General features: G+C 41.5%; 1 protein-coding gene across 2 annotated transcripts; it reads right to left on the bottom strand.

The window, feature by feature from the left end:
* Positions 1-983: 983 nt before the first annotated feature.
* Positions 984-17,689, bottom strand: Gtpbp8 (GTP binding protein 8 (putative)). Of its 2 annotated transcripts, XM_004672327.2 has the most exons (6): positions 17,415-17,689; positions 11,397-11,495; positions 9,016-9,146; positions 7,189-7,288; positions 6,119-6,237; positions 984-2,381 (listed from the first exon to the last, which is right to left on the bottom strand). In XM_004672327.2, the coding sequence occupies exons 1-6, from the start codon at positions 17,679-17,681 to the stop codon at positions 2,312-2,314; spliced, it is 786 nt and encodes a 261-aa protein (XP_004672384.2). In that variant the 5' UTR covers positions 17,682-17,689; the 3' UTR covers positions 984-2,311. The 2 variants fall into 2 exon arrangements, with proteins under 2 accessions (XP_004672384.2, XP_045003541.1); XM_045147606.1 differs by lacking the exon at positions 11,397-11,495.
* Positions 17,690-23,749: the final 6,060 nt, after the last annotated feature.

The following is a 23,749-nucleotide window of genomic DNA, read 5'->3' as shown; positions in this document are numbered from 1 at the left end:
TTGAACTCTTTCTTAGGCATTTCCTCTAACTCTTTCTCACTAGAGGACATTTCTGATGCATTAATACTTTTAGGTGGATTTATATCGTCTTGCTTTTTAGTGTTTCTTGTGTTATAATGTATATATTTTTGCATCTTGGATTAAGTTAATGCTTGGATTTTCTAGCTAGCTGTGTATTCTTAGCTGTATCAATTGATTTGATGTAATATATTTTCAGGGTAGGACCTTAAGGTGTTAGGTGTGGCTCTTAAGACTCTCAGAGTATCTACAAAGATGTTCTTAGGGGTTGAGTTTCCCTGCTATAGGAGTATTCAAGCAGGCTGAGTGGAATAAAATACAGGCAGATTATAAAATTTAACTAAACACTGTACACATTCAATCAAAAACAGCCCCGACTATGTATGCAAGAGTAGTTATTATAATGACCAGATCCTCTATCAACAAAGAGGTTAAGATTTCTGGTCTGTTGAGGGATCCAAGTCAGCTTGCGACCAAGTGAGACCCTTCCCTGGTGCAATCCCAGTTACCTTGGATGATTTTGGTCTCAGTCAAGTTGCTGCCTGGGTCGTCGGGCTGCTGTTCTGATTTCTGGAGCTGGGCACTTGCTTTTCCTGTGGGGCATACCAAGCCACTGCTGCTGCCTTTGCTGCTGCTGTAGCTGCCACTGCCAGAGCCACCACTGCTGCTGAATCTGCTGCTGCTGTGTCCACTGCTGCTGCTCCCCCTGAAGCTGCTGCCACCAAGTCTGCTGCTGCTGCCACTCCTGGGTCTGCTGCTGCTGGGGCTGCTGTTACCGGTGCTGGAGCCGCTGATGTTGCTGCCGAACTCTGCTCCTGCTTGGGTCCCACTGTCAGCCCAAGTTGGCATGGCCGAGTCCTGGGCTGCTGCTCTGTTCGCTGGAGCTGGGCTCAGGCAGTGGGGGAGGGGAAGGAGCCGCAGCTGCTCTGGTTCTCTTGCTGCTCCAAGCGTTCTTCTACCTCACGGTCTGCTCCTCCGTTGCTCGCTGCCGCTCTCCCCTCACGTTTCCTGAGTTGCAGAGAGCGCCGGTGTGAGGGAAAGCTCCGGCACCTGGCTTTTCCTGTGGCTCGAGCCAAGCCTGGTGCCTTTCTGGTGCGCAGCGGCCGTGGTGGTTGGCCGAGCTGCCAGAGCCGCTTTTCCCGCCTGTGCAGGCTCTGGATGCTCTGGAACTCTTCTACTTCTCCGCTGCCGCTTCAATTTCCTATACACCTCACTTTTTAGTAAAAGTGTGTATTTTGCTGAGTTTTTTTGGTCTTTTTCCCCCCTAGGCTGTTTTGGCGTGGTACCTACGCCACCATCTTAACCGGAAGTCCTCCAGTCTTAATTTTTATATACAGTGCCATTTTTATTATTACCTATTTATCACATCTTACATATTTTACCTTTTTTTTGGTTTTTCGAGGTAGGGTCTCACTCTTGTCCAGGCTGACCTGGAATTAACTCTGTACTCTCAGGGTGGCCTTGAACTCATGGCGATCCTCCTACCTCTGCCTCACCAGTGCTGGGATTAAAGGCGTGCGCCACCACGCCCGGCTTATTTTACCTTTTAATATTCAGTCTCTTTTCAAAAGCTAAGATACTTACGTGACACTGCCCTGAAATGACTGGAGTTTCTAACATGGTCTGACTAATTCTGTCAAGAAAGTTCTTATAAATACACAAAAAGGACTCACAACAATTAGTTAAATACATATAAGCATTTGTCTTTTAAGTTACTTATCAATGCTTAATAGAAAAGCAGCCTCTTTTACATAGTCCATATGACATTTAAGACATGAAACATGACATTTTAAAAGGTAAAACTTTATGACATTGCAAATCTTCCTCTATACAGCAGAAATAGATTTTCACTTAGTGAGTTTCTATATGCTTTTTCTTCTTCCGTTTTTAGTTTTCGAGGTGGGTTTCACTCTAGCCCAGACTGACCTGGAATTCACTATGTAGTCTCAGGCTCGCTTCAAACACACAGTGATCCTCCTTCCTCTGCCACTCTAGTGCTGGGGTTAAAGGTGTGAGCGACTGCGCCCAGCTCTGTATGCTCTTCCTTGTCAGTTTGTGAAAACAGGAGAACCAGTTAGTATCTCCCCTCATGAATGGCATGATTTAATTCGTTCTAAGTGTTTTCTCCCCAGGAACAAACTCATTCTTGCTTTAGGAAAGTGCAGGCTTTAAAGCTCAGGTGATTTTCCTGCACGTTGCAGATGCACAATATTGAAAGCAGTATTGACATTCTTCTAGGTATTAACTCCAGTTGACATGAGGAATTATTAGAGTTCATCTAAACTGGCAGCTGCTACTTAAGATTGCCTGTTACATTTGCTATGAAGCACTTCAACAGATGGATTCCTGAGTAAGTCACTGCACTGTGAAAAGAAAAGAAAAATATTTTTCCTCACCTCAGAGGCTGTAACACACACAAATCCATTTACTTATTGATAAACTCATGATTCAATAAATGAAGACAATGTCTTCTAATCTGTCCCATATTTATTCTCTTCTGCCGGCTTCAAATAATATTTTAAAACTTGATGATACACAACATCTAATCCACATCTCACATTTTATTTTACTTTCTGTTTTCCAGAAAATTCTTGTATTTAGTTTGTTCTTTTGTGATAAAAATTCAATCATTTTGAAAATTTATTTTTTTAGTTAAAAAAAATCCTATTTTATCACTCTTATTTATCTGTCTCTACACATCCATCCATCCATCAATAACATGACCATATGGTTTATCAGGCATGAATATACCTTGGTTTTATAAGCAGGTAAAGTATTTTTTGTTATATCATAAATTCCCTTCTTATGCTGCCTCCTTGACAATAGCCCATAATGATTTCTTATATCTGAATTATACACATATAACTTAAAGGAGAGACATAAGTTTGATGGCTCATACACTAACTATGGCTTCTAGAACCCAGGTGTAACATTTTTTCAACTTATAATTCTTTCTGTTCTCAGATTCAGTTCTCATTTGCTTGACATTTTACAAAGAAAAACAAAGGAGCATTCATACTGTGCCGGTCTATATATTTTTTCTGTGCCATTTGTAAAATAGAATGAGCCCAACAATAATCTTTTACTTTTGTTTCATTTTTTCAAGGTAGGGTCTTACTCTGGTCCAGGTTGACCTGGAATTCACTGGGTAGTCTTAGGGTGGCCTCGAACTCACAGTGGTACTCCTACTTCTGCCTCCCAAGTGCTGGGATTAAAGGCTAATCTTACACCTTTCTATTGTGCTAGGCCAGAGTCCAGACATGAAAATTAGCACTTAATTTCTGCCTTCAGACTTGAAAGCCAAACTTTACCAGACTATCTTTCTTCTACCATAAGTATAAAGGAAGAAAACAAAGTAAAATTTGACTTTTTTTTTGTAATAATAACCATTGGTAAATAAGACAGACTCCTCTAGGGATTGCTTGGGGATTTGATCATGCAGGTCCAACAAGTATGCACGTGGTTTTCAGTTATGAGCATATTCCCATGTAATGTCGCTGTGCTGGAGTGAATGTTAACTCTCTTGAAGGACAGTAGGCTCCTGTTTCAAGTCATAGATTCTGAGTGCTAGGCGGCCTTCTGTAGAACCTTGGTTACCTATAACTATGGTGACAGTAGTGATTCCAAGGTCCCATGAACAGAGAAATCCGGCTTATCTAGGAAAGGAAATGCCCTTAAAAAGCACCGGCAATCTGTTAATGTAGGTCATAAACCTCCCTCTGCCACTTACCGACTGACCACTGGCAAGGAGGGAAACCATGTGACTCAGGTGTAAGTATCAGTCATGACACATAAGCCTCATGGTGATCTGTTTTTACCAGTGAGAAAACAGAGAAGATGAAACAAGGCATATTAAAGCAGCAGCCAGACGCCGAGGGACCTAGTTATGTGGTACAAGCCACCGCAGCTAGACAGCCCTAAGGCCCAAGCTCTTCCTTTTTGGGCAACTCTCTCTGCAACTCAATTCATCCCGCTTGTAACCGTCCGTGTCTGTGAGGCAGGCAGGCTTGTAGTGAAGATCCATTGTTTTCAATGGTGTAGCACCATGGCCTCCCAACACCATCCAGTTCGCACAGCTCACTTGTTAAGGTCAAGTCACAACGTGTGTGTGTGGAACGGTGTGCTGGCATGTGGCCTCCGCAGCGTGGGGCTTCAGCACCCGTCTGTAACTCCTTAACTCGACTGGTGTAGCCCTCCAAAAAGACAGCCTCTCCCTAGCCACACTATTAATTCAAACTCAGGTTTTCTTCAACAAATGTGGTAGTATTACATGACGGGCTTAGTTTTTTGTTGTTGTTGCTTGTTTTTAAGCCAATCCCAACACACTGGCCTTTTTTTTTTTTTTTTTTTAAATAGAAGACAGTGAGGGAGAGCGAGAAAGAGAGAGAGAGAGTGCACATTGGCAGGACAGGGCATCCAGCCACTGCATTTGAACTCCAAACATGTATGCCATCTTATGCACATGTGCGACCTTGCACACTGGCGTCACCTTGTGTGTCTGGCTTATGTGGGACCTGGAGTGTTGAACCTGGGTCCTTAGGCTTTGTAGGCAAGTGCCTTAACAACTAAGCTACCTCTCCAGCCTGATTGGCTAGTTTTACGTCGATGCTATCTGTGGCTGAAGTCTCACTTTCTTCTCATTAAACAGTTAAAAAATAATAGCTGTGTTTTTGTGACAGTGATGGTTTCTAGGAAGAATCAGGACTTCATCCTCACCTCTAGGAATTTCCAATGCATGTGTTGTGAACAGGATGGATATATGAATGTTAAAGAGTGTTTTAAAGGAGCAAAGGAAGAAGACTCTGGAAGGCACATTCATAATTAAATCTGATTGAGACTGAGAGGACCTAAAAAATAGCTGTTCAGTCGTGCATGGTGGTGCACACCTTTAATCCCAGCACTAGGGAGGCAGAGGCCTGACGATTGCTGTGAGTTCGAGGCCATCCTGAGAGTACATAGTTAATTCCAGGTCAGCCTGGACCAGAGTGAAACCCTACCTCAAAAAACCAAACCAAACCAACCAAACAAACAAACAAAAAGGCCATTTAGTTGATAGTTTCACCTACAACAAGGTATTTCTTGGTTTCCACAGCAACTGGCACAGTCTTCCACAAAGCCAGCGTAAGAGTCGTGCTCTCTCTGTCTGCCCCTGTGGTGGCCTGAATGTGAATGTATGTCCCCCATAGAGTCAGAGACTTCTGATTAAGGCTAAGCTTCCTGCTTAAGTCTCCCGCAGCATGCTGGAGAGGTATCACTGGGGTGCACCTTGTAGTCCAGCCCTAAGCCTAAGATCTTGTAGTGTATGCCTGAGGAGCACAGAGAGCAGTTTGAGTGCTGGCTGCTGGTGTTTGCTGGCTTGGTGGCAACTCTCTGCTATGAACCTGTGTAAGTGAGCCAGCTTCTGCCTCTATAACAAGCTCCTCCTGGGACCCGTGAGTCTGAAATAAATCCCTCCCATAAGCTGCTTCTGGTCAGGTGTTTGTCCCAGCAAGGAAAAGTAATTGCCACAGGCTCATATATACATAACTTACTGTAGCCACCAAGATACACAATGAAGTATCAGTCCACAAAACTATACCATAATGTCTCAGGAAATATTCATTGTGTCTGCCCAGTTTAATTCAAACTTATAAACAGCATTTCTTTTTATATAATCCAAAAGGATTATATACATTTTTATATAAAATTTTTCCTCTAAACTTTCATAACCTAAATGAGCTTTCTATCATAAACATGTTCTTTCTTTGAAATTCTGAAATGGATGATAGTGTTTTCATTATGGCTACTTTGAAAGTAAATTTTTCATTTCCACCATGGTTTAGGTCTATAGCTACACCACCCTGAACTACTGTGGTTTATGTCTACCATGGCTAAGGGTTGAGTGAGGCTGGCCTAGAAAAAAAAAAAAACAACGAGACATCTGCAGGGAAGATCCAGCAAGAAATAAGAGAAGGAAGACACCACAGAGGAAAAAATAAATACAGTACTAACAGATCACACTTTAAAGTCACGGCTAAGTACACAGTTTTCCAAATTTTAAGAAATGTAAGGATCACTGACTTAATAATTATTAAAGTTCCTTGAACAATTCAAGTCTTACCTTACAGGAAACAGCTGAGGAAAACACCCTTGTGTTTGTGTGTTAACAAATTTCTGGATCTGCAGCACTTGTTTTAAAAGATGCCCCTTAGAAGATTTATCAGTTTTTGTTAATACCATCTATAGGAAAACAATTTATTTAAACATTAGAAATAATTTATTAATATAGACTTTAATACATTTTAGGTATAATTTTTGTCACAAGCAGGTTGACCCATGCAAATTTCTCTGTAACCTATCTTCCAATAACCATAAATAAGTTGCTCTGAAGATTAAATGAGTTAATGAATAAAATACATGAAGTATATACTCTATTTGTGCTATTTAATAGTGCTTTAACCACAAACAGCCATAATATCTTGGACTTCAGGTCAGTGAGAAGGACTATAGAGTCACATGATAATTGCCATCAACTATTTCACATGATTACAATGTATCTTGTGGTCTAAGATAAATAACTAAATATGATTGGGTTGATCTATAGAAAAGTACCAGCATGGGCTGGAGGGATGGCTTAGTGGTTAAGGCGCTTGCCTGCAAAGCTAAAGGATCCAGGTTCAATTCCCCAGGACCCACATTACCAGATGCACAAAGGGGGCACATGCATCTGGAGTTCGTCTGCAGTGGCTGGAAGCCCTGGCGTGCCCATTCTCCCTCTCTCTCTGACACTAATAAATAAATAAAAATTTTTAAAAAGTACCAATATGTATTCACTTGGGGCTACAAAAGTTTCAGCCTTATATGTAATGCTCTGGAAAAATAATTAGAAATTGTGTTATTTGTTAACTGTAGCTATAATACTTTTATTTCAGATAAATCTAGAATATTACTCATCCAAACCCAACCATGTAACCATAGGGAAGGTCAAAGCAACCAGTGATTACAAAATCTCTCTCTGCTTGCATATACATAAAAATTATTTAAAAAATCATGGGAAAGCAAGTGCTCAGGAATGCTAAATGAACTGCTTAAACAATACTGACTATAACTTAGAAAACCTAGGAGAGAACACAAAGTCTGCTCACTTACAAGGAGGTATGACTGCACTCATGAGTCAAAAGAAACACTTACCACATAAGGTAATGTAAATTCTTCACACATTTCTATGGCAATATTGTCATTCTTTGTAATTCCAACAACACTATCCACTAGCAAAAATGTTCTCTTCAAACTATAAGAATGTAGAAAAGATGGCAATGTAAGATACACTCACTCATTGTCTTCCCTTCCACTCTTACCACACTAAGGGTTTTTCTGCATGTGTGTACATGTGTGTGTATACATGCATATAGGTCAGAGGACAACCTTAGGTGTTTGAGTGGAAGGTGAGTGACACCTAAGGTTGTCCTCTGACCTCCACATGTGCACTGTGACACACACAAGCCCATACTCAAATACATGAGCACACACACGATACACACACACATATACATACATACTCAGAGATTAAAAATAGTAATAAAAAAGAAAATTTTCTTTCAGTAATTGTCAATCAAAACTTAAAGAATGTCTAAGGTTGTCCTCTGACCTCCACATGTGCACTGTGACACACACAAGCCCACACTCAAATACATGATCACACACACCATACACACATACATATACATACATACTCAGAGATTAAAAATAGTAATAAAAAAGAAAATTTTCTTTCAGTAATTGTCAATCAAAACTTAAAGAATGTCTAAGGTTGTCCTCTGACCTCCACATGTACACTGTAACACACACAAGCTCACACTCAAATACATGAGCACACACACCATACACACATACATATACATACATACTCAGAGATTAAAAATAATAATAAAAAAGAAAATTTTCTTTCAGTAATTCTCAATCAAAACTTAAAGAATGTCTTTAGGCCAAAGGAATTAGCAAAAAAGTCAAATGCTGTTTATTTCCAATAATTAAAGTTATTAAATATTAATTTATTTCAATGGTGAGGCCTAATAGAAATATGAGTGAGCCCCTTCCTCTAAGACCTTATACTCCAGTGGGCAAAAGAGATATAGTCAAATTATATTAGAAGTAAAGTTTTAGCCAGGCGTGATGGCATACACCTTTAATGTCAGCATTCAGGAAGGAGGCAGAGATAGGACTGCCATAAGTTTAAAGCTACTCTAAGACTACATAGTGAATTCCAGGTCAGCCTGGGCTAGAGTGAAATCCCACCTTGAAAAACCACAAGAAAAAAAAGTTCTAAACACTGTTTTATGGTTAATATCATAAAATATCTTTATTTTCTTATAAGCTCATATACCTATTTTGGGGGGGGCAATGGGGTCATCCAGAGCCACTAGCATGTTAGGCTAACCCCCAGCCCTAGGAACACATTTCACACTTCCAAAGTTTAACATCATTTTTCTTTGTTGTGTAATTCTTCAAACACAAGAATTGTTACCTCACTACCTATTGAGACAAAAAAATTACATCTTCACAGGATGTGATGGCTGAGTTATTTAAAAAGTAGACAGATTATTAATTTTCTTTGAACCTGGCATATATCACAATAGTGAACAATAGGAGGATCACTGTAAGTTTGAAGTCACTTTGAGACTATACAGCGAATACCAGGTCAGCTTGGGCTAGAGTGAAACCCTACCTCTGAGAACAACAACAACAAAAAAAAAAAAAAAAAAAAAAACCAAAGCCAAAAAATGAACAAAAATGCACTGACAAACATCCTTTATACTTTCAATTAGGAAGACACTTGAAATCAAGACTAGACTCACCTCCATATGGAAACCAAACAAGTAGTACATGCCACTGTCCTAAGCACTTTATTGTAGGGTACTATGAGGGTAAAACAGACCTACTAAAATAAGTCATTTGATAAAACGTAAGTGTTTATCATATGAAGGTTAAATGTGTAACTATCATAAGAAATTTCCTTACTTCTTTCGTTCTTTTAGATAGGTCTCTACCATGTCAACAAAGTCTCCGGGTGCTCTATAGCCATAACCTGGCATGTCCACCAGTGTAAAATGTTTTCCAACTTTGAAAAAATTCATTTTCTTTGTGTGGCCCTGATAAAGTAAATGGAGAAATAAAAGTGGACTTAAGATGTGTCCCTTATTTCGTGACTTGAAATGTTTCTATTTAATTAACAGATGTATGTTAAAAGCTTAAGAATAAAAAAGCGTACATAGTTCAAGCTGTCCTGATGATGCAGGAGTAAAAGGGGCAAAGGAAGTAGCTGGAGATAAGCTTGGGTCATACTGCTTCTTGCTTCTGATTTCTCTGTGTAATTAAGAACTTCAGATTTCACACTAGACTCTTTCCCATTTCACTTTCAGTGTGAATGTCACTTAGCTCTAAAGTGTGTGCCTGCCATTAGTCAGTATTCTCTAACGGACAACACATGAAGAGAAATGAATGTCACTGATAGGTTTACACTGACCCTATCAGCTAAACAGGTTTTTATAATACTGAAACCCAAAGTTGACAATTTCTTACTTTGAGACCACTGCTTCCCTAATATTATGATGTTTGGTATGTCTTGCTATGTGGATTTTAGTGCTTTCATAACTTTTTTAAAGTATGCATAAATACCATAATTACAAAATATCTGTATAATTAAAATTGATGTAAAGATGATAAAATACAGCTTATTCTTGCTCTTGTGGTCAGGGAATATTTACTAAGCAGAAAAGGAAAGATATATAATTTTTAAAAGTGAGAAAATCAGACCTTAGGGAAATTATTATCAGCCAATTTGTCCATCTATTAAAAAGGACTTGGGGGTGCTGGTGAAATGGCTTAGCAGTTAAGACATTTGTCTGCGAAGCCTAAGGACCCCAGTTTGATTCCCCAGGACCCACATAAGCCAGATGCACAAGGGGGTGCATGCATCTGGAATTTGTTTGCAGTGGCTTAAGGCCTTGGCATGCCCATTCTCTCTCTTTCTATCTGTCTCTCTCTCTTTCTGCCAAATAAATAAATGAAATATTTTTTTTAAAGGATGTTTAGGGCTGGAGGGATGGCTTAGCAGTTAAGGCGCTTGACTGCAAAGCCAAAGAACCCAGGTTCAATTCCTCAGGACCCATGTTAGCCAGATGCACAAGGGTGTGCACGTTTGAAGTTCATTTGCAGTGGCTGGAGGCCCTGGTGCACCCACTGTTTCCCTTTCTATCTCCCCCTAACCCCCGTCTCCCTCTTTCTCTGTCAAATAAATAAATAAAAATAAACTATTTTTTTAAAAGAAGGATTTTTAGAATTACAGAGCAATAAGGTAAAGAACACTGAGCTGGGCATGGTAGTGCCACCTTTAATCCCAGCACTTGGGAGTCTCAGGGAGGAGGAGTGTCTCAAGTTCAAGGCCAGCCTGGAGTTACAAAATAAGTTCCAAGTCAGCATGAACTAGAGTGAGACCTTACCTCGGAAACAAAACAAAACAAAACAGAAAGAAAGAAAGAACAAAGAACAAATCTTCCCCATTATTCTATTATGTAAGGAAAGGGATTTGTCCTATTTGGTAATCACAGTTTATCTGGTTTACTTGGTGGGGTAAAAGGCAGAAATATAGATGGAAGTATTAAGAATGGAATCTGTAGTGATGATTCCAGAAGTGTGGAGCAAAAGCCCAGTGGTCTCAAGTAAGGGCTCCAATGTAATGATAGGGTGAACAGTGAGCATTACAGCTGGGGGAATCGCTTCTCGGCCCTTTGGCCAAAATCAAGTGTCCAGCTTGACTGGGAAGGGAAACTGGGAGTGAGTTTTGAGGAAAGGTGATGTAGACGCTGGCAGAGTCTGCATCATGAAAAGGAAGCACAAAAAAAGGAAGTGGAAAACGGCAGATTTTTAGTGCAGCAGAGTAACTATAAAAATAAACATGTAATTCAGTCTTGGATAAAATAATATGCATGACTGGTATTTTAGATTACATGTATGTGCACGCACATACGCATATGCATTGAAAGGTATAAACAATTAGAAGGTAAAAGGCAAACTTTAAAACTATTACCCCAATAATCTATGTGGAATGAGACATTCACTCCTATAGAAGAAAATTAAAAATGTTTGACAATGAAACACTTTCTTTGGCAACACTTTAGCAGATTTGGAAAAAGGAAGCTTTCCTCAAAACACTGGCAAGACAAATAAAATAAAATCCACATACTTCTTTTATTTTTCTCTGAGAAAGACGCTAGCATTAATAAAATATCTTATTACTTGTTTGAAAGAAATACCCTTCTTAGAAATTTAGTAATTATGATTTCTTATATTTTCCAATACATAACACTTATTCTAGTGAATTCAAGAGACTGCCAACATACCGGTTTCTTGGAAATTCTGACTTCAACATCAGGAGCCAGTGAAAATAAAGCCTTTATTAGGGAAGATTTTCCAACATTGCTTCGGCCTATGAAACACACCTTATACAAGGAAAAAAAGAGAAGAGAATGGAGTTCTGAGAGAACTGAGTAGTAGTTTATATTTATAAACAGTTTATATTTGCTATAAACTCTGCCAAACTACTCAGTTTGCCAAATCATGTAAAAAATGGCTTATGTTTAGTCAATTGGACACATAGCTAATACTTGTTCCATAGGCTCAAAGTGCAAGCAATGTTCTAATGTATTTTTTATAACATGGCTACCAGGTGAGTAATATTTTTATCACCATTTTACACATGAAAAGACACAGCTAGCTCTAAGTTACATAGCAGAGCGGAAGACTTAAGATTTGACCTTAGAATATTTATATCTAGACCTCAGTTATACCACACAACACAAGAACATTTTCAGGTTCGGCGGGGGGTGGTGGTGCATGGCTGTAATCTCGGCACTTGGGAAGAGGTTAAGGTGGGAAAATCTCTAGTCAAGGCTAGTCTGACTATACAACAAAAAGCCTATAAAAGCAAATAAATAAACAGATCAAGACCCGCAAAACACTTCAACAAAACTGGCTGAAAAGTGCAAAAAAGTAAGTATAGCTACAATATCCAAGAATGCTCAGATGTGACCAAGAGACCAAACGAGATTCCGGGCGATACTAGGAGGGCTGGTGATAGAAAAGCTTCAGATGCAGAGTCAGGTTTTTCACCAGTAACCATGAAAGCAAAGAAAACATGGAAGAATTTATTTCAAACCCTGAAAGTAAGTAACTGCCAGGTAAGATCACTCTCCCCAGCAAAGTGACCTACACATAAGCAGAGAACCCTATCTACAGAACACAGCGAGCGAACGCAAGAGTGCAGCGAAGAATGAACCTCAAGAGAGGCCAGGGAAGACAGCAGAGCAGGAAGCAGTCCACCACGCCCAGCACGGTGAGCAAACTGCTCACGCTTAATGTGGTGAAAGAAAAGAGCAATCCATAATATAACTGAAGGGTCAGTAGCCTTCCCTGAAGACTAAAGGGAACTAAAGAGTTAATAGCTATCCCTAACGTTTGTGGGCCATAAAGAAGTTTGGCAACTTCCTCCCCTTAGCCTAGATGCACTTGAAGGACCAGAGACTGCCTGAGTCTCCTCCCTTAGACACTCCTGACTGAAGAAGCCTATTCTGAACAAGGTCACAAACAGCTACAAGCTCCTTATCAACTGCACCTGGTCCAGTCTGTTTATCTTAGGGTCCTCCTTATAAGCTTGCAACCCAGCCTGGCCCAGTGCTTCAGCCTTCATCCCATGGGAAAGCTGAGGCCCCTTACTATTTCTCCCAATAAACAGTCTTGTCTGTAGAGATTAAACCTGGTGTTCTGTTTTGCTTTTCTCTTACACTTTCCTTACAATAATCAACCAGAAAACAACACAAGTAGTGGAATAAGTGTCTCTCAATCTAGTTCTCACGTCTTAGTGAACAATAAGAGGAATAAAAAGGATGCAAAGAGAAAAGTAATCAAATATCTCTATTTACAGATGTCCCAACCCTACACTTTAAAGCTGTAAAAACAGCCAGAAAATTTCCAGATCTGATATTTTCAGCAAAGTAGCAAGCATGTTGTATATAAAATCAATATACAAAAAGCAGCTGTCTCATATACCAATAAGGAACTTGCTGAGCAAGAAATCAAGACAAAAAAAATCATAGTAACTGCAAACAAAACAAAAATAAACCCAATTGGCTTTTACAATACAAACTTAATGGGCTGGTATAAAACCAGGCACAGCTATGGATACTTATTGAAGTTTACAGATCCAGGGGAAGTTCCATAATGGCAGATGAAGCTGGCCTGCCTTCACAGGACCAAGGATAAAGAGAGGGAGAGAGAAAGAGTGAGAGAGTGAGTGAGCAAGCGAGCAAGAGAGGGAGGGGAGAGAAAAGCCCCCAGCCAAATACCCCAAAGCCACACCGCACAGCCCACCTCAGGAACTCCAGGGAGGAGCTCAGGCTCTTTGCTATCTTTAGACTGAAATTTCAAATCCACCACCACACCTTAGGGCTGGACCCTAAGATCAGCTCAGTGACACCTTCTCCAGCCAGGTGGCTGGAAATCCAAGCAGTTTTAGTAAACTCCTGAATCTACTGGGGGGCATCTATTCAAACTACCACAGCTGGGGCAGTGGCTCAGCAGTTAAAGGCTTGCAAGGCCTCCCAGTCTGGGTTTGATTCTCCAGTACCCACATCAAGCTGGATGCACAAAGTCTAAAGTTTGTTTGAAGTAGAAAGAGGCCCTAGTGCCCCCATGCTCATTCTTTCTGTGTTCACAAATAAATAAAAAAATAAAACACCTTTGAGACACTGAAGAAAATAATGGCGTCACCAGAATCTGGGAGACCCTCCCATGCTCACGGATTGGCAGAATTAATACTGTGAGTATGGCTATATTACTGCAAGTGAACAGATTCAATCAAAATTCCAGTGACACTCTTCACAGAAATGGAAAAAGCAATCCTAAAATTCACAAGGACGCACAAAAGATCCCACATAACCAAAGCAATCCTAAGCAGAAAGAATGCTGGTGGTGACCTCAAGTCACACTACAGAGCCACAGTGATAAAAACTACGATACTGCCATGAAAACAGACATAAAGATCAGCGGGATAGGATAGAAGACCTAGAAATAAACCAACACACAGCTTCAGCCACCTAATTTTTGACAAAGATATCACAGACTCTTCAACACGCAGTGTTGGGAACATTCGATGAATAAAACTGGATCCCTCGTTCTCATTCTGAAAAAAATAAAAACATCAATGGTTCAAAGACCTCAATATAAAACCTGAAATCTGAACCTACCAGAGGAAAACACAGGTAATACAAAATGAAAATGGATGGATTTGAAAATGACTACTTAAAAAAAAAAATAAGCCAGACTGAGAAAAGCAAATATAGTATGCTTCCTCATTTGTGTAGAACCTAGATATAAACACACACACACACATGCATGCACACACACATCATGAAACTAGAAGAGGACCATGCAGGGCCAGAAGAGATCTCAGGAGAATGGGGAGGGAGGAAGAAAGGGTGATGGAATACACAGGACATGAAAGCAGCAGGGGGATATTTAGGGAAAGGAAAGGGACCAGAAAGAGCAAAGTACGAAGGACCAGGGATGCCAGAGGGGGAGGGGATGGATTAGAAAAAAATTTGATACATACATTTCAAAATGCCAGAATGAAAATTACTTTGTAGGCTAACTTAAAAATTTTGAAGAAAATATAGTATATAAATAAGAAGTGCCATTCATTCAAAAGTAAATAAGTAGCTGGGGGTGGTGGTATAACACTTTTAATCCCAGCGCCTGGGAGGCGGACGTGGGAGGATTGCTATGAGTTCGAGGCTAGCATGAGACTGTATAGTGAACTGCAGGACAGTGTGCAGCTTGGGCTACCCAGAGAAAAAAATGTCAATAAGTAAATGTAAAAGTTTGGACGCAATTAGTCAAGAACTACCACAGTATACTGTAGAACTACTGCAATTTAAGGGTTTGTTTTTCCCTTCCTTAGCCTCCCTTCTTTCAACTAAGTTTTTCTCATTCTGCAGTGTGAAAAGCAACAGAATTTTTTTTTTTTAATTAGAGAGAGAACTGGTACACCAGGGCCTCCAGCCACTGCAATCAAACTCTAGATGCGTGCACCACCTTGTGCACGTGTGACCTTGTGCTTGTGTCACCTGGTGCGTCTAGCCTACATGGGACCTGGGGAGTCGAACATGAGTCCTTAGGCTTTGCAAGCAAGCACCTTAACCATGAAGCCATTTTTGCAGCCCCAAACCTTTAGTTCACAATAGCTCTTTTTTTTTTTTTTTTTTAAATGAGAGAGCAAGAGACAGAGAATATCCCTGCCAGGGCCTCTGGCCACTGCAATCTAACTCCATGACGTGCACCACCTTGTGTGCATGTGTCACCCTTGCATTTGGCTTATGTGGGGGCTCTGGAGATTCAAACCTGGATCCTCAGGTTTCACAGACAGCTGCCTTAACCACTAAGCCATCCCTCTAGCCGTGGCTTTGCTTTTTAATTTTTATTTTAAGAGAGAGAGAGAGAGAGAATTGGTATGACAGGGCCTCAGCCAGTACAGTCAAACTCCAGATGCTTGTGCCACTCAGTGGGCATGTGCGAGCTTGCACTTGCTTCACCCCTGTGCAGCTGGCTTACTGGGATCTGGAGAGTTTAACATGGGTCCTTAGGCTTTGCAGGCAAGCGACTTAACCACTAACCAATCTCTCCAGCCCGTGGCTCTGCTTTTTAACATGATACTGAAGAGATGACAACTGCAAGCATTTGATCTTGAGTTTTAATTTAAGACACTCAACGTTCAAACTTAATTCTGTCCCTTTTACTTCATTTTAATGAAAATAAGGAAAAGATGCTGAGACAAATTAGAACTTAGTGAAGAACAGTAAGCATAATAGTTTCAGCCTTATCAGTTTGTGACTTTCTTTTTTTTTTTTTTTTTTTTTTTGGTTTTTCGAGGTAGGGTCTCACTCTGGCTCAGGCTGACCTGGAATTCACTATGTAGTCTCAGGGTGGCCTCGAACTCTTGGCAATCCTCCTACCTCTGCCTCCCGAGTGCTGGGAGCCACCACACCTGGCTCCGTTTGTGACTTTCATCCAATCTAATGTTCCTACCATGTGAAGAAATAATTATTATACATGTCATTAATATGGAAGATTTTAAAACGACTTTTATTAAAGAAATTCCATGAGTATGCATCTGTGTTCTACAATTTAATAATATGCCATTTTGCTTTAATTTTGCCAAAAGGTAGCTCACATCTCCACCTTTGCAAGGTTAACTAAACCACTACTCTGTTACCTAGAAATTACACAGAACTGATGTAATATTTGTGTACTATAATCCATTTTCTTTTAAAAATATTTTTATTCATTTATTTGAAAGAGAGGGAAATTATGGTCATGCCAAGGGCCTCCTGTCACTGTAAATGAACTCCAGACCCATGCGCCACTCTGTGCATCTAAGCTTTACGTGGGTACTGGGGAACTGCGCCCTGGGCATTCAGGCTTTACAAACACGTACCTTTAACCATTGAGCCATCTCTCCAGCCCTGTAATTCGTCTTCTAAAGTTAAATTCTAACCATTTATTAGCACTGGGTTTAATCTGGCAAGAGCACTGTGAATTTAGGCAGGACTCAGAACAATTCGTTTGAAGGACTAACATGAGTTTTGCAGACTGTATAGCATCCCTGTCTTCCTGTCTACTCAATGTCCACCACCCCCAACTGTATTGACCAAAAATTCCCTTATAAATTCCCTTGTTCATTATACTAATCAAAGGTGTGTATGTATCTATGTATGTGTGTGTGTATGTGTGTGTGTGTATGTATGTATGTATGTGTGTGTGTGTGTATGTGTATATATATATACTTGTTTAAAGAAACATATGAGGGCTGGAGAGATGGCTTAGCAGGTTAAGGCATTGGCCTACAAAAGCCAAAGGATCCCGGTTCAACTCTCCGGGACCCACTTAAGCCAGATGCACAAGTGGGTGCATGCGTCTGGAGTTTGTTTGCAGTGGCTGGAGGCCCTGGTGCGCCCATTCTCTCTCTCAAACAAGTAAATATTTTAAAAAAGAAGGCAGGGGAGTTGGAGAGATGGCTTAGCACTTAAGGTGCTTGTTTGCAAAGCTTAAGGATTCAGGTTTGATATCCCAGAACACAGGTAAATCAAATGCATGTATCTGGAGTTCATTTGCATTGGCTAGAAGGCCCTGACATTCCCATTCTCCCTCTCAAATAAATAAACAACAACAACAACAAAAAACATGCGTGCACACAAGCTCCCTAATGTGGGTTACACGAAAACAGCCCTGCAGGCTTTGACGGCCCCTGCAGGCAGGTGGCGCTTCCTCACGGGGCCCAGGCGGCGACGCGCAGGCGCAGCTCTCACCTCGGGCTGGCGGAGGTCCGGCGCATGCTCCAGACGCACGGCGGAGCTGACGTACTCGATGCGATTGCGTGCGGTGGCTACGAACACGCTCTCTGCCCGGCCTATGTCGTCCAGGCTCGGGTCGAAGATGCTCTGCTGCAGGTCGGGCCTGGAATCTGGGACGAGGTGCTGCTCGAGTTCCCGCAGCGGGTACACCAGTTTCATCAGCTGCCGCTGGGGCAGCCGTAGCACCTCAGCGAAGACCCGGGACGTGCTAGGCGCCGCCATCTTCCTCTCCCAGAAACCTCTGCGCGACGTCATTCCCACGGTCGGGGCGGTGTGTGTGCCGCGGCGCCTGCCGGGAATTGTAGTCTCCAGCTCCTAAACGCTCTGCCTCCTCCTAGGCGCAGGAAGCACGGACCCGTGGAGGAAGCCCGTGAACTTTCTTTGGCACCTTCGTTTTAACGACTGTGCCCTGAGTTAGTGCTTTCCTGTGGGAGGATCTTCAGAGGCTTTCCAGTGTGTGGCCCTGTGGACTTAGCATCCCACGGGCAGGGGTAATGGTGTGAAGCTTTATATGCCCTAACTGGTGACCTCTGGGCTCAGTGAGAGGTACTGTTTCAAAAATGAAGCAGGGCTGGAGAGGTGGTTTAGCGGTTAGGGCACTTGCCTACAAAGCCAAAGGACCCAGGTTCGATTCCTAGGACCCACGTAAGCCAGATGCACAAGGCGGTGCATGCATCTGGAGTTCGTGTTTGCAGCAGCTGGAGGCCTTTGTGCGCCCATTCTCTCTTACTTGCTCCCTTTCTCTTAAATAAATAAGTATATCAAAGTGTTTTTAGCCATGCGTGGTGGCTCACGCCTTTAATCCCACACTCGGGAGGCAAAGGTAGGAGGATCGCCGTGAGTTCAAGGCCACCCTTAGACTACGTGGTGAATTCCAGGAGAGCCTGAGCTAGAGTGAAACCCTACCGGGGGTGGGGGGGGGGGGGAATATATGTATGTGTGTGTGTATATACATACATATATATATATATACACACACACACACACACACACATATATGTATGTATATATGTGTAGGACTGACCTCCACACGCACGTGTATATGCACACCAACACACCTGCACCCACACATGCACACGAATACATTCGAGCACAGCACAGACGCATGCACGCACACAGGAAAAACGTTTCTTTTCAAATCAGTTCAAACTAATCAGAGGCGGAAGGCCAGAGTATTATTTGATGAAATGAAAAAAAAATTGAAAGATGCCTGTGTAAAAACTAAGTATCTAAAATACAAGCAGAAAATAGCCGAGAAGCAGCTGCTTGGGGTAAAGAGGGACGTTTTTGAGTAAACACAGTATTAAAGTTAGTAAGCATAAACCAACAACTTAGCAGCTGGTCCTGCTGATAACTGGCTAATTTTTGTTGCACAAGGCTTTGAGGTTCATCTTTTTTCCTAGTATCGTTAACTCATAATAAAGTACGAGACACATTCACTATTGTGCAAGTGCTATACTTGGAACGTGCTATCACATGTCTCTTCCCAATAGTCTAGGTTTGGAAACAGCATAGCATAAAACATCTGGAAATTCTCTGAGGGATCTTAGCGCTCCTTCTGTAGTCCTTCGTCAGTTTGAATCCTCTATCATTTGGTTTTATTATTTTGGTTTCATTTTGGAAATCATTGACTTGATATTCTGTGCAACCTATGATCATCTTTGCAAATGAAATTGTTGGGGAAAGGTTGGGAAATGAAACATAACCCACTGGAAATAAACATAACTAGAAAAACCCACTTGACTGTTTAGTCCCCCCTCTTTCCATTAAAAAATTTTTTTGGTATTTTTATTTATTTATTTGAAAGCTACAGATATATAGAGAGAGAATGGGCACGCCAGGGCCTCCAGCCACTGCAAACGAACACCAGACGCGTGTACCCCCTTGTGCATCTGGCTAACGTGGGTCCTGGGGAATTGAACCTCAAACCGGGGTTCAAAACCAGCCCTCCCTCTTTCCATTTTTAAAAAGCACCTCTAGGGGCTGGAGAGATGGCTTAGTAGTTAAGGCACTTGCCTGCAAAGCCAAAGGATCTTGGTTTGATTCCCCAGGACCCACTTAATCCAGATGCACAAGGAGGCACATGTATCTGGAATTCATTTGCAGTGGCTGGAAGCCCTGGCACACCTATCTCTCCCTCTCTCCCTCCCTCCCTCCCTCTCTCTCTCTCTCTCTCTCTCTCTCTCTCTCTGGCTCTTTCCCTCTTTTAAAGAAAGAAAGAAAGAAAGAAAGAAAGAAAGAAAGAAAGAAAGAAAGAAAGAAAGAAAGAAAGAAAGAAAGAAAGAAAGAAATTACAAGCACCTCTATAAACCAAGCATATAAACTTTAAGAGATGATTTAGTCAATATAATGCTTTTTTTTTTTTTTTCCCAGACACGTGGGATCAAACTCTTCCCTAATTTCCAGTGCAAGCAGAAGGTCAGTGATGAGACATGCAGAGCTGGAAGACCTACTAGGGAGAGAGAATGAAAACTACAATTTGGAGAAATTATTTAATAAAACCCCATTATAGTTGCAGTGAAAATCAAAGAGATGACAGAGAATTACAAAGTCCAGGAAAATCAAACCAACCTCAGTACTGAGAATTACTTCTGATGGGTGGAAACTTGCAGTAAGATGCTTGGTTGTAGCAATATCCTGAACCTGGTTGTTGGCAGCATATTGGTTCCTGGTTGTCTGTAAGAGGTAGGGCATTAGTCAGCTATATGTTAGAAGTCAGGGTCTAGCTTTCTAGATCAGAAGTTTGTCTGGACTAAGATTCAGAATAAAAATTAATCAAAGTGGGGGAAAGGCATATGTGGTATAAACCATGCTGTCTAATGTTCAATTTTTTTAAACTTTATTTTTATTTACTTATTTGAGAGAAAGAGGCAGAGACAGGAAGAGAGAGAATGGGTGCACCAGGGCTGTTGCAGTCAGGTTCACATTGCTGATAGAATTCACCCAACCAAGAGCAGCTTGTGGGGAAAAGAAAAAAAGGTTTATTTTGGCTTACAGGCTCAAGGGGAAGCTCAAGGGAAAACGATGGCATGAGTAGAGGGTGGACATCACCCTCTGGCCAACATATGGTGGATAATAGCACGGAGAAACTGGCTATAACACCCATAAGCCCACCCCCCAACAATACACTCCCCCCAAAAGGTGTTAATTCCCAAATCTCCATCACCTGGGAACCTAGCATTCAGAACACCTAAGTTTATGGGGAACACCTGAATTAAACCACTGCAACGGCCTTCAGCCACTGCAAACAAACTCCAGATGCATGCGCCCCCTTATGCATCTGGTTTACGTGGTCCTGGGGAATCAAACCGATGCCTTTTGGTTTGCAAGCAAACGCCTTAACTGCTAAGCCATCTCTCCAGCCCATAATGCTCAACTTATATGAGGTGTAAGCCATGCTGTCTAATGTACATTTTAAACTTAAAATGTTCAAAATAGAATTCCTGTGGGGCATGGTGGTGCACGCCTTTAATCCCAGCACTTGGGAGGCAGAAGGAGGAGGATCGCTGTGAGTTTGAGGCCACCCTGAGAATACATAGTGAATTCCAGGTCAGCCTGGGCCAGAGTGAGACCCTACCTCAAAAAACAAAACAAAAAATAGAATTCCTAATGGTCCCCAATTTTTGCTCATCTTTTTGTAATTGTTCCTATCACAGTAAATAGCAATTCTACTCTTCCAATTGGTCCAGCCAAAATTTCTGGGAATGGATGTAGCTCAGGGGTCAAGCATTGGCTGCAAAATTCTGGCAAGCAAGTCTTGACTTCTTTCTTACCCACCCCCCCACATTTGATGTGTTAGCAATCATATTGATTTAATCTTCAAAATCGTTTTAAATTTGATACTTTTTTAGCAATCCATTATTACTGTCCTATTCTCAGTCCCTATCATCTCTTACCTAGAGTATTGCAGCAGCTTCCAAACTGGATACCAATCCCCCCACCCCAGTATATTCTCAACACAACAACCACGAGCCTGTTTATAAGCTAAAAATCTTCCCATGTAACACAAAGAAAAGCCAGAGTTCTTGAAGTAAATACCAGACCCTTACATGATCGTCATTCTCCTCTCCACAGTCTTGTCTGAGTTCATCAAGGATTTATGATTCTCCCTTCCCTTTGTTTACATTATTCTAGCCATAGTCCCTTCTTGCTGCTTTCCAGATAAGCCAGATCCACTCCAGCACAAAGTGGTGCATGCATCTGGACTTTGCTGTGATTGGAGGCCCTGGTGCACCCATTCTTTTTCTCTCTGTCTTTCTTCCATCTCTCTGTTTGCAGATGAAGAAATAAATAGAACTACAGGGCTGTAAGGAAAATTTGAATAGTAATCAGAATGAATAGACATGGAGAACAAAGGATTTAAAACAAGACAGTAAATATCTTCAGAGAAACAAGGAAAGACATGGCAAACGTGAAATAGGAAGCTTCCAGGAATTGTATGCATTGTAAATAAAGTATACTACTATTGATGTAAACATCTCAATGGATGGATTTAGAAGTTGGAAAGGAGGGTGAATTTAGCCAAAGAGCTTAATAGTGAGCTGGACGATTTTGTTAGGAATATTCCAAGAAAGAATCAGGTAGAATTTTAAAAAATGAAAAAAAAAAAAAAAACAGGGCTGGAGAGATGACTCAGTGGTTAAGTCACCTGCCTGCAATTCCTAACAACTGGGGTTCAATTTCTCAGCGCGCACATAGTCAGATGCACAAAGTGGTGCATGCATCTGGAGTTTGATTACAGCGACTGGAGCGCCCTTTCTTTCTTTCTTTCTTTCTTTCTTTCTTTCTTTCTTTCTTTCTTTCTTTCTCTCTCTCTCTCTCTCTCTCTCTCTCTCTCTCTCTCTCTCTCTCTGTGTTTGGTGTGTTTGCTATCTTCTCTCTGCTTGCAAATAAATATTTTATTTTTATTTTTTAATGATGATGATTATTACCAACAACATATTTTTTAGGGACAACACATAATGTGTTAGTGCCCTCTTTACTCTCCTCCCTGCCCCCATTCCGTTGGTGACACTCCTCTGTGGGATCACAGGTATTCCCCATGGGGTTGCGGGTTATGTATTGTGGGAGCAGCAGTCAGTTGTTTTGGGGGGGAGGGGATGCCTCTGGCCATGATGTCTCCACCTATGGTTCTTAAAACCTTTCTGCCCCCCCTTCCACAAAATTCAGGCTGACTTGGAATTAACTATGTAGTCTCAGGGTGGCCTCAAACTCATGACAATCCTCCTACCTCTGCCTCCTGAGTGCTGGGATGAAAGGTGTGCACCACCACTCCTGGCTAAAAGTGGTATTTTTAAAGTTAGAAAAACAATAGCTGCCAAACTTAGATAAGATTTAAGATATCATTTTATTATGAAGGTTAACCAGATCCACAAGCATTTAAAGCTGTGGTACAGTTGCCACCTAGAAAAGATGATGATGGGACTGTAGAGATGGCTTAGAGGTTAAGCGCTTGGCTGTGAAGCCTAAGGACCCAGGTTCAAGGCTCCATTCCCCAGAACCCACGTTAGCCAGATGCACAAGGAGGCACACGCATCTGGAGTTTGTTTGCAGTGGCTGGAAGCCCTGGCATGCCCATTCTCTCTCTCTATCTGCCTCTTTCTCACTCTGTCTGTCGCTCTCAAATAAATAAATAAAAATGAACAAAACAATTTTTTTAAAAAAAGAAAAGATGGGCTGGTGAGATGGCTTAGTGGTAAAGCGCTTGCCTATGATGCCTAAGGACCCTGGTTCGAGGCTCGATTCTCCAGAACCCACGTTAGCCAGATGCACAAGGGGGTACACGTGTCTGTAGTTCGTTTGCAGTGGCTGGAAGCCCTGGCGCGCCCATTCTCTCTCTCTCTCTCTCTCTCTCTCTGCCTCCTTCTCTCTCTGTCACTCTCAAATAAATAAATAAAAATGAAAAAAAATTTAAAAAAAAAAAGAAAAGATGATCGGGCTGGAGAGATGGCTTAGCGGTTAGTCACTGGCCTGTGAAGCTTAAAGACCCCGGTTCAAGGCTCAACTCCCCAGCACCCACTTTAGCCAGATGCACAAGTGGGTGTACACATCTGGAATTCGTTTGCAGTGGCTGGAGGCCCTGGCACACCCATTCTCTCTCTCTCTACCTGCCTCTTTCTCTCTCTGTTGCTCTCAAATAAATAAATAAAAATAACAAAAAAAGTTTTTAAAAAAGAAAAGATGATGATGATGGTTATTATTATCATTATCATTCAAGGTAAGATTTTGCTCTAGCCCAGGTTGACTTGGACTTCACTATGTAGTCTCAGGGTGGCCTTGAGCACACACCA

This window comes from Jaculus jaculus, chromosome 4 (genome assembly GCF_020740685.1).
Source record: "Jaculus jaculus isolate mJacJac1 chromosome 4, mJacJac1.mat.Y.cur, whole genome shotgun sequence".
Taxonomy (NCBI): Eukaryota; Metazoa; Chordata; class Mammalia; order Rodentia; family Dipodidae; genus Jaculus; species Jaculus jaculus.
The sequence above is the reverse complement of the archived record's forward strand: the minus strand, read 5'-3'. Positions and strand labels throughout refer to the sequence as shown.

Coding starts and splice junctions, on each gene's coding strand:
- Gtpbp8 (XM_004672327.2), bottom strand. CDS start 17,681: ATGGCGGCGCCTAGCACGTCCCGGGTCTTCGCTGAGGTGCTACGGCTG. Junction 9,147..11,396: donor TCAGAATTTCCAAGAAACCG/GTATGTTGGCAG, acceptor TTACTTTATCAG/GGCCACACAAAGAAAATGAA. Junction 7,289..9,015: donor TATCTAAAAGAACGAAAGAA/GTAAGGAAATTT, acceptor ACATTCTTATAG/TTTGAAGAGAACATTTTTGC.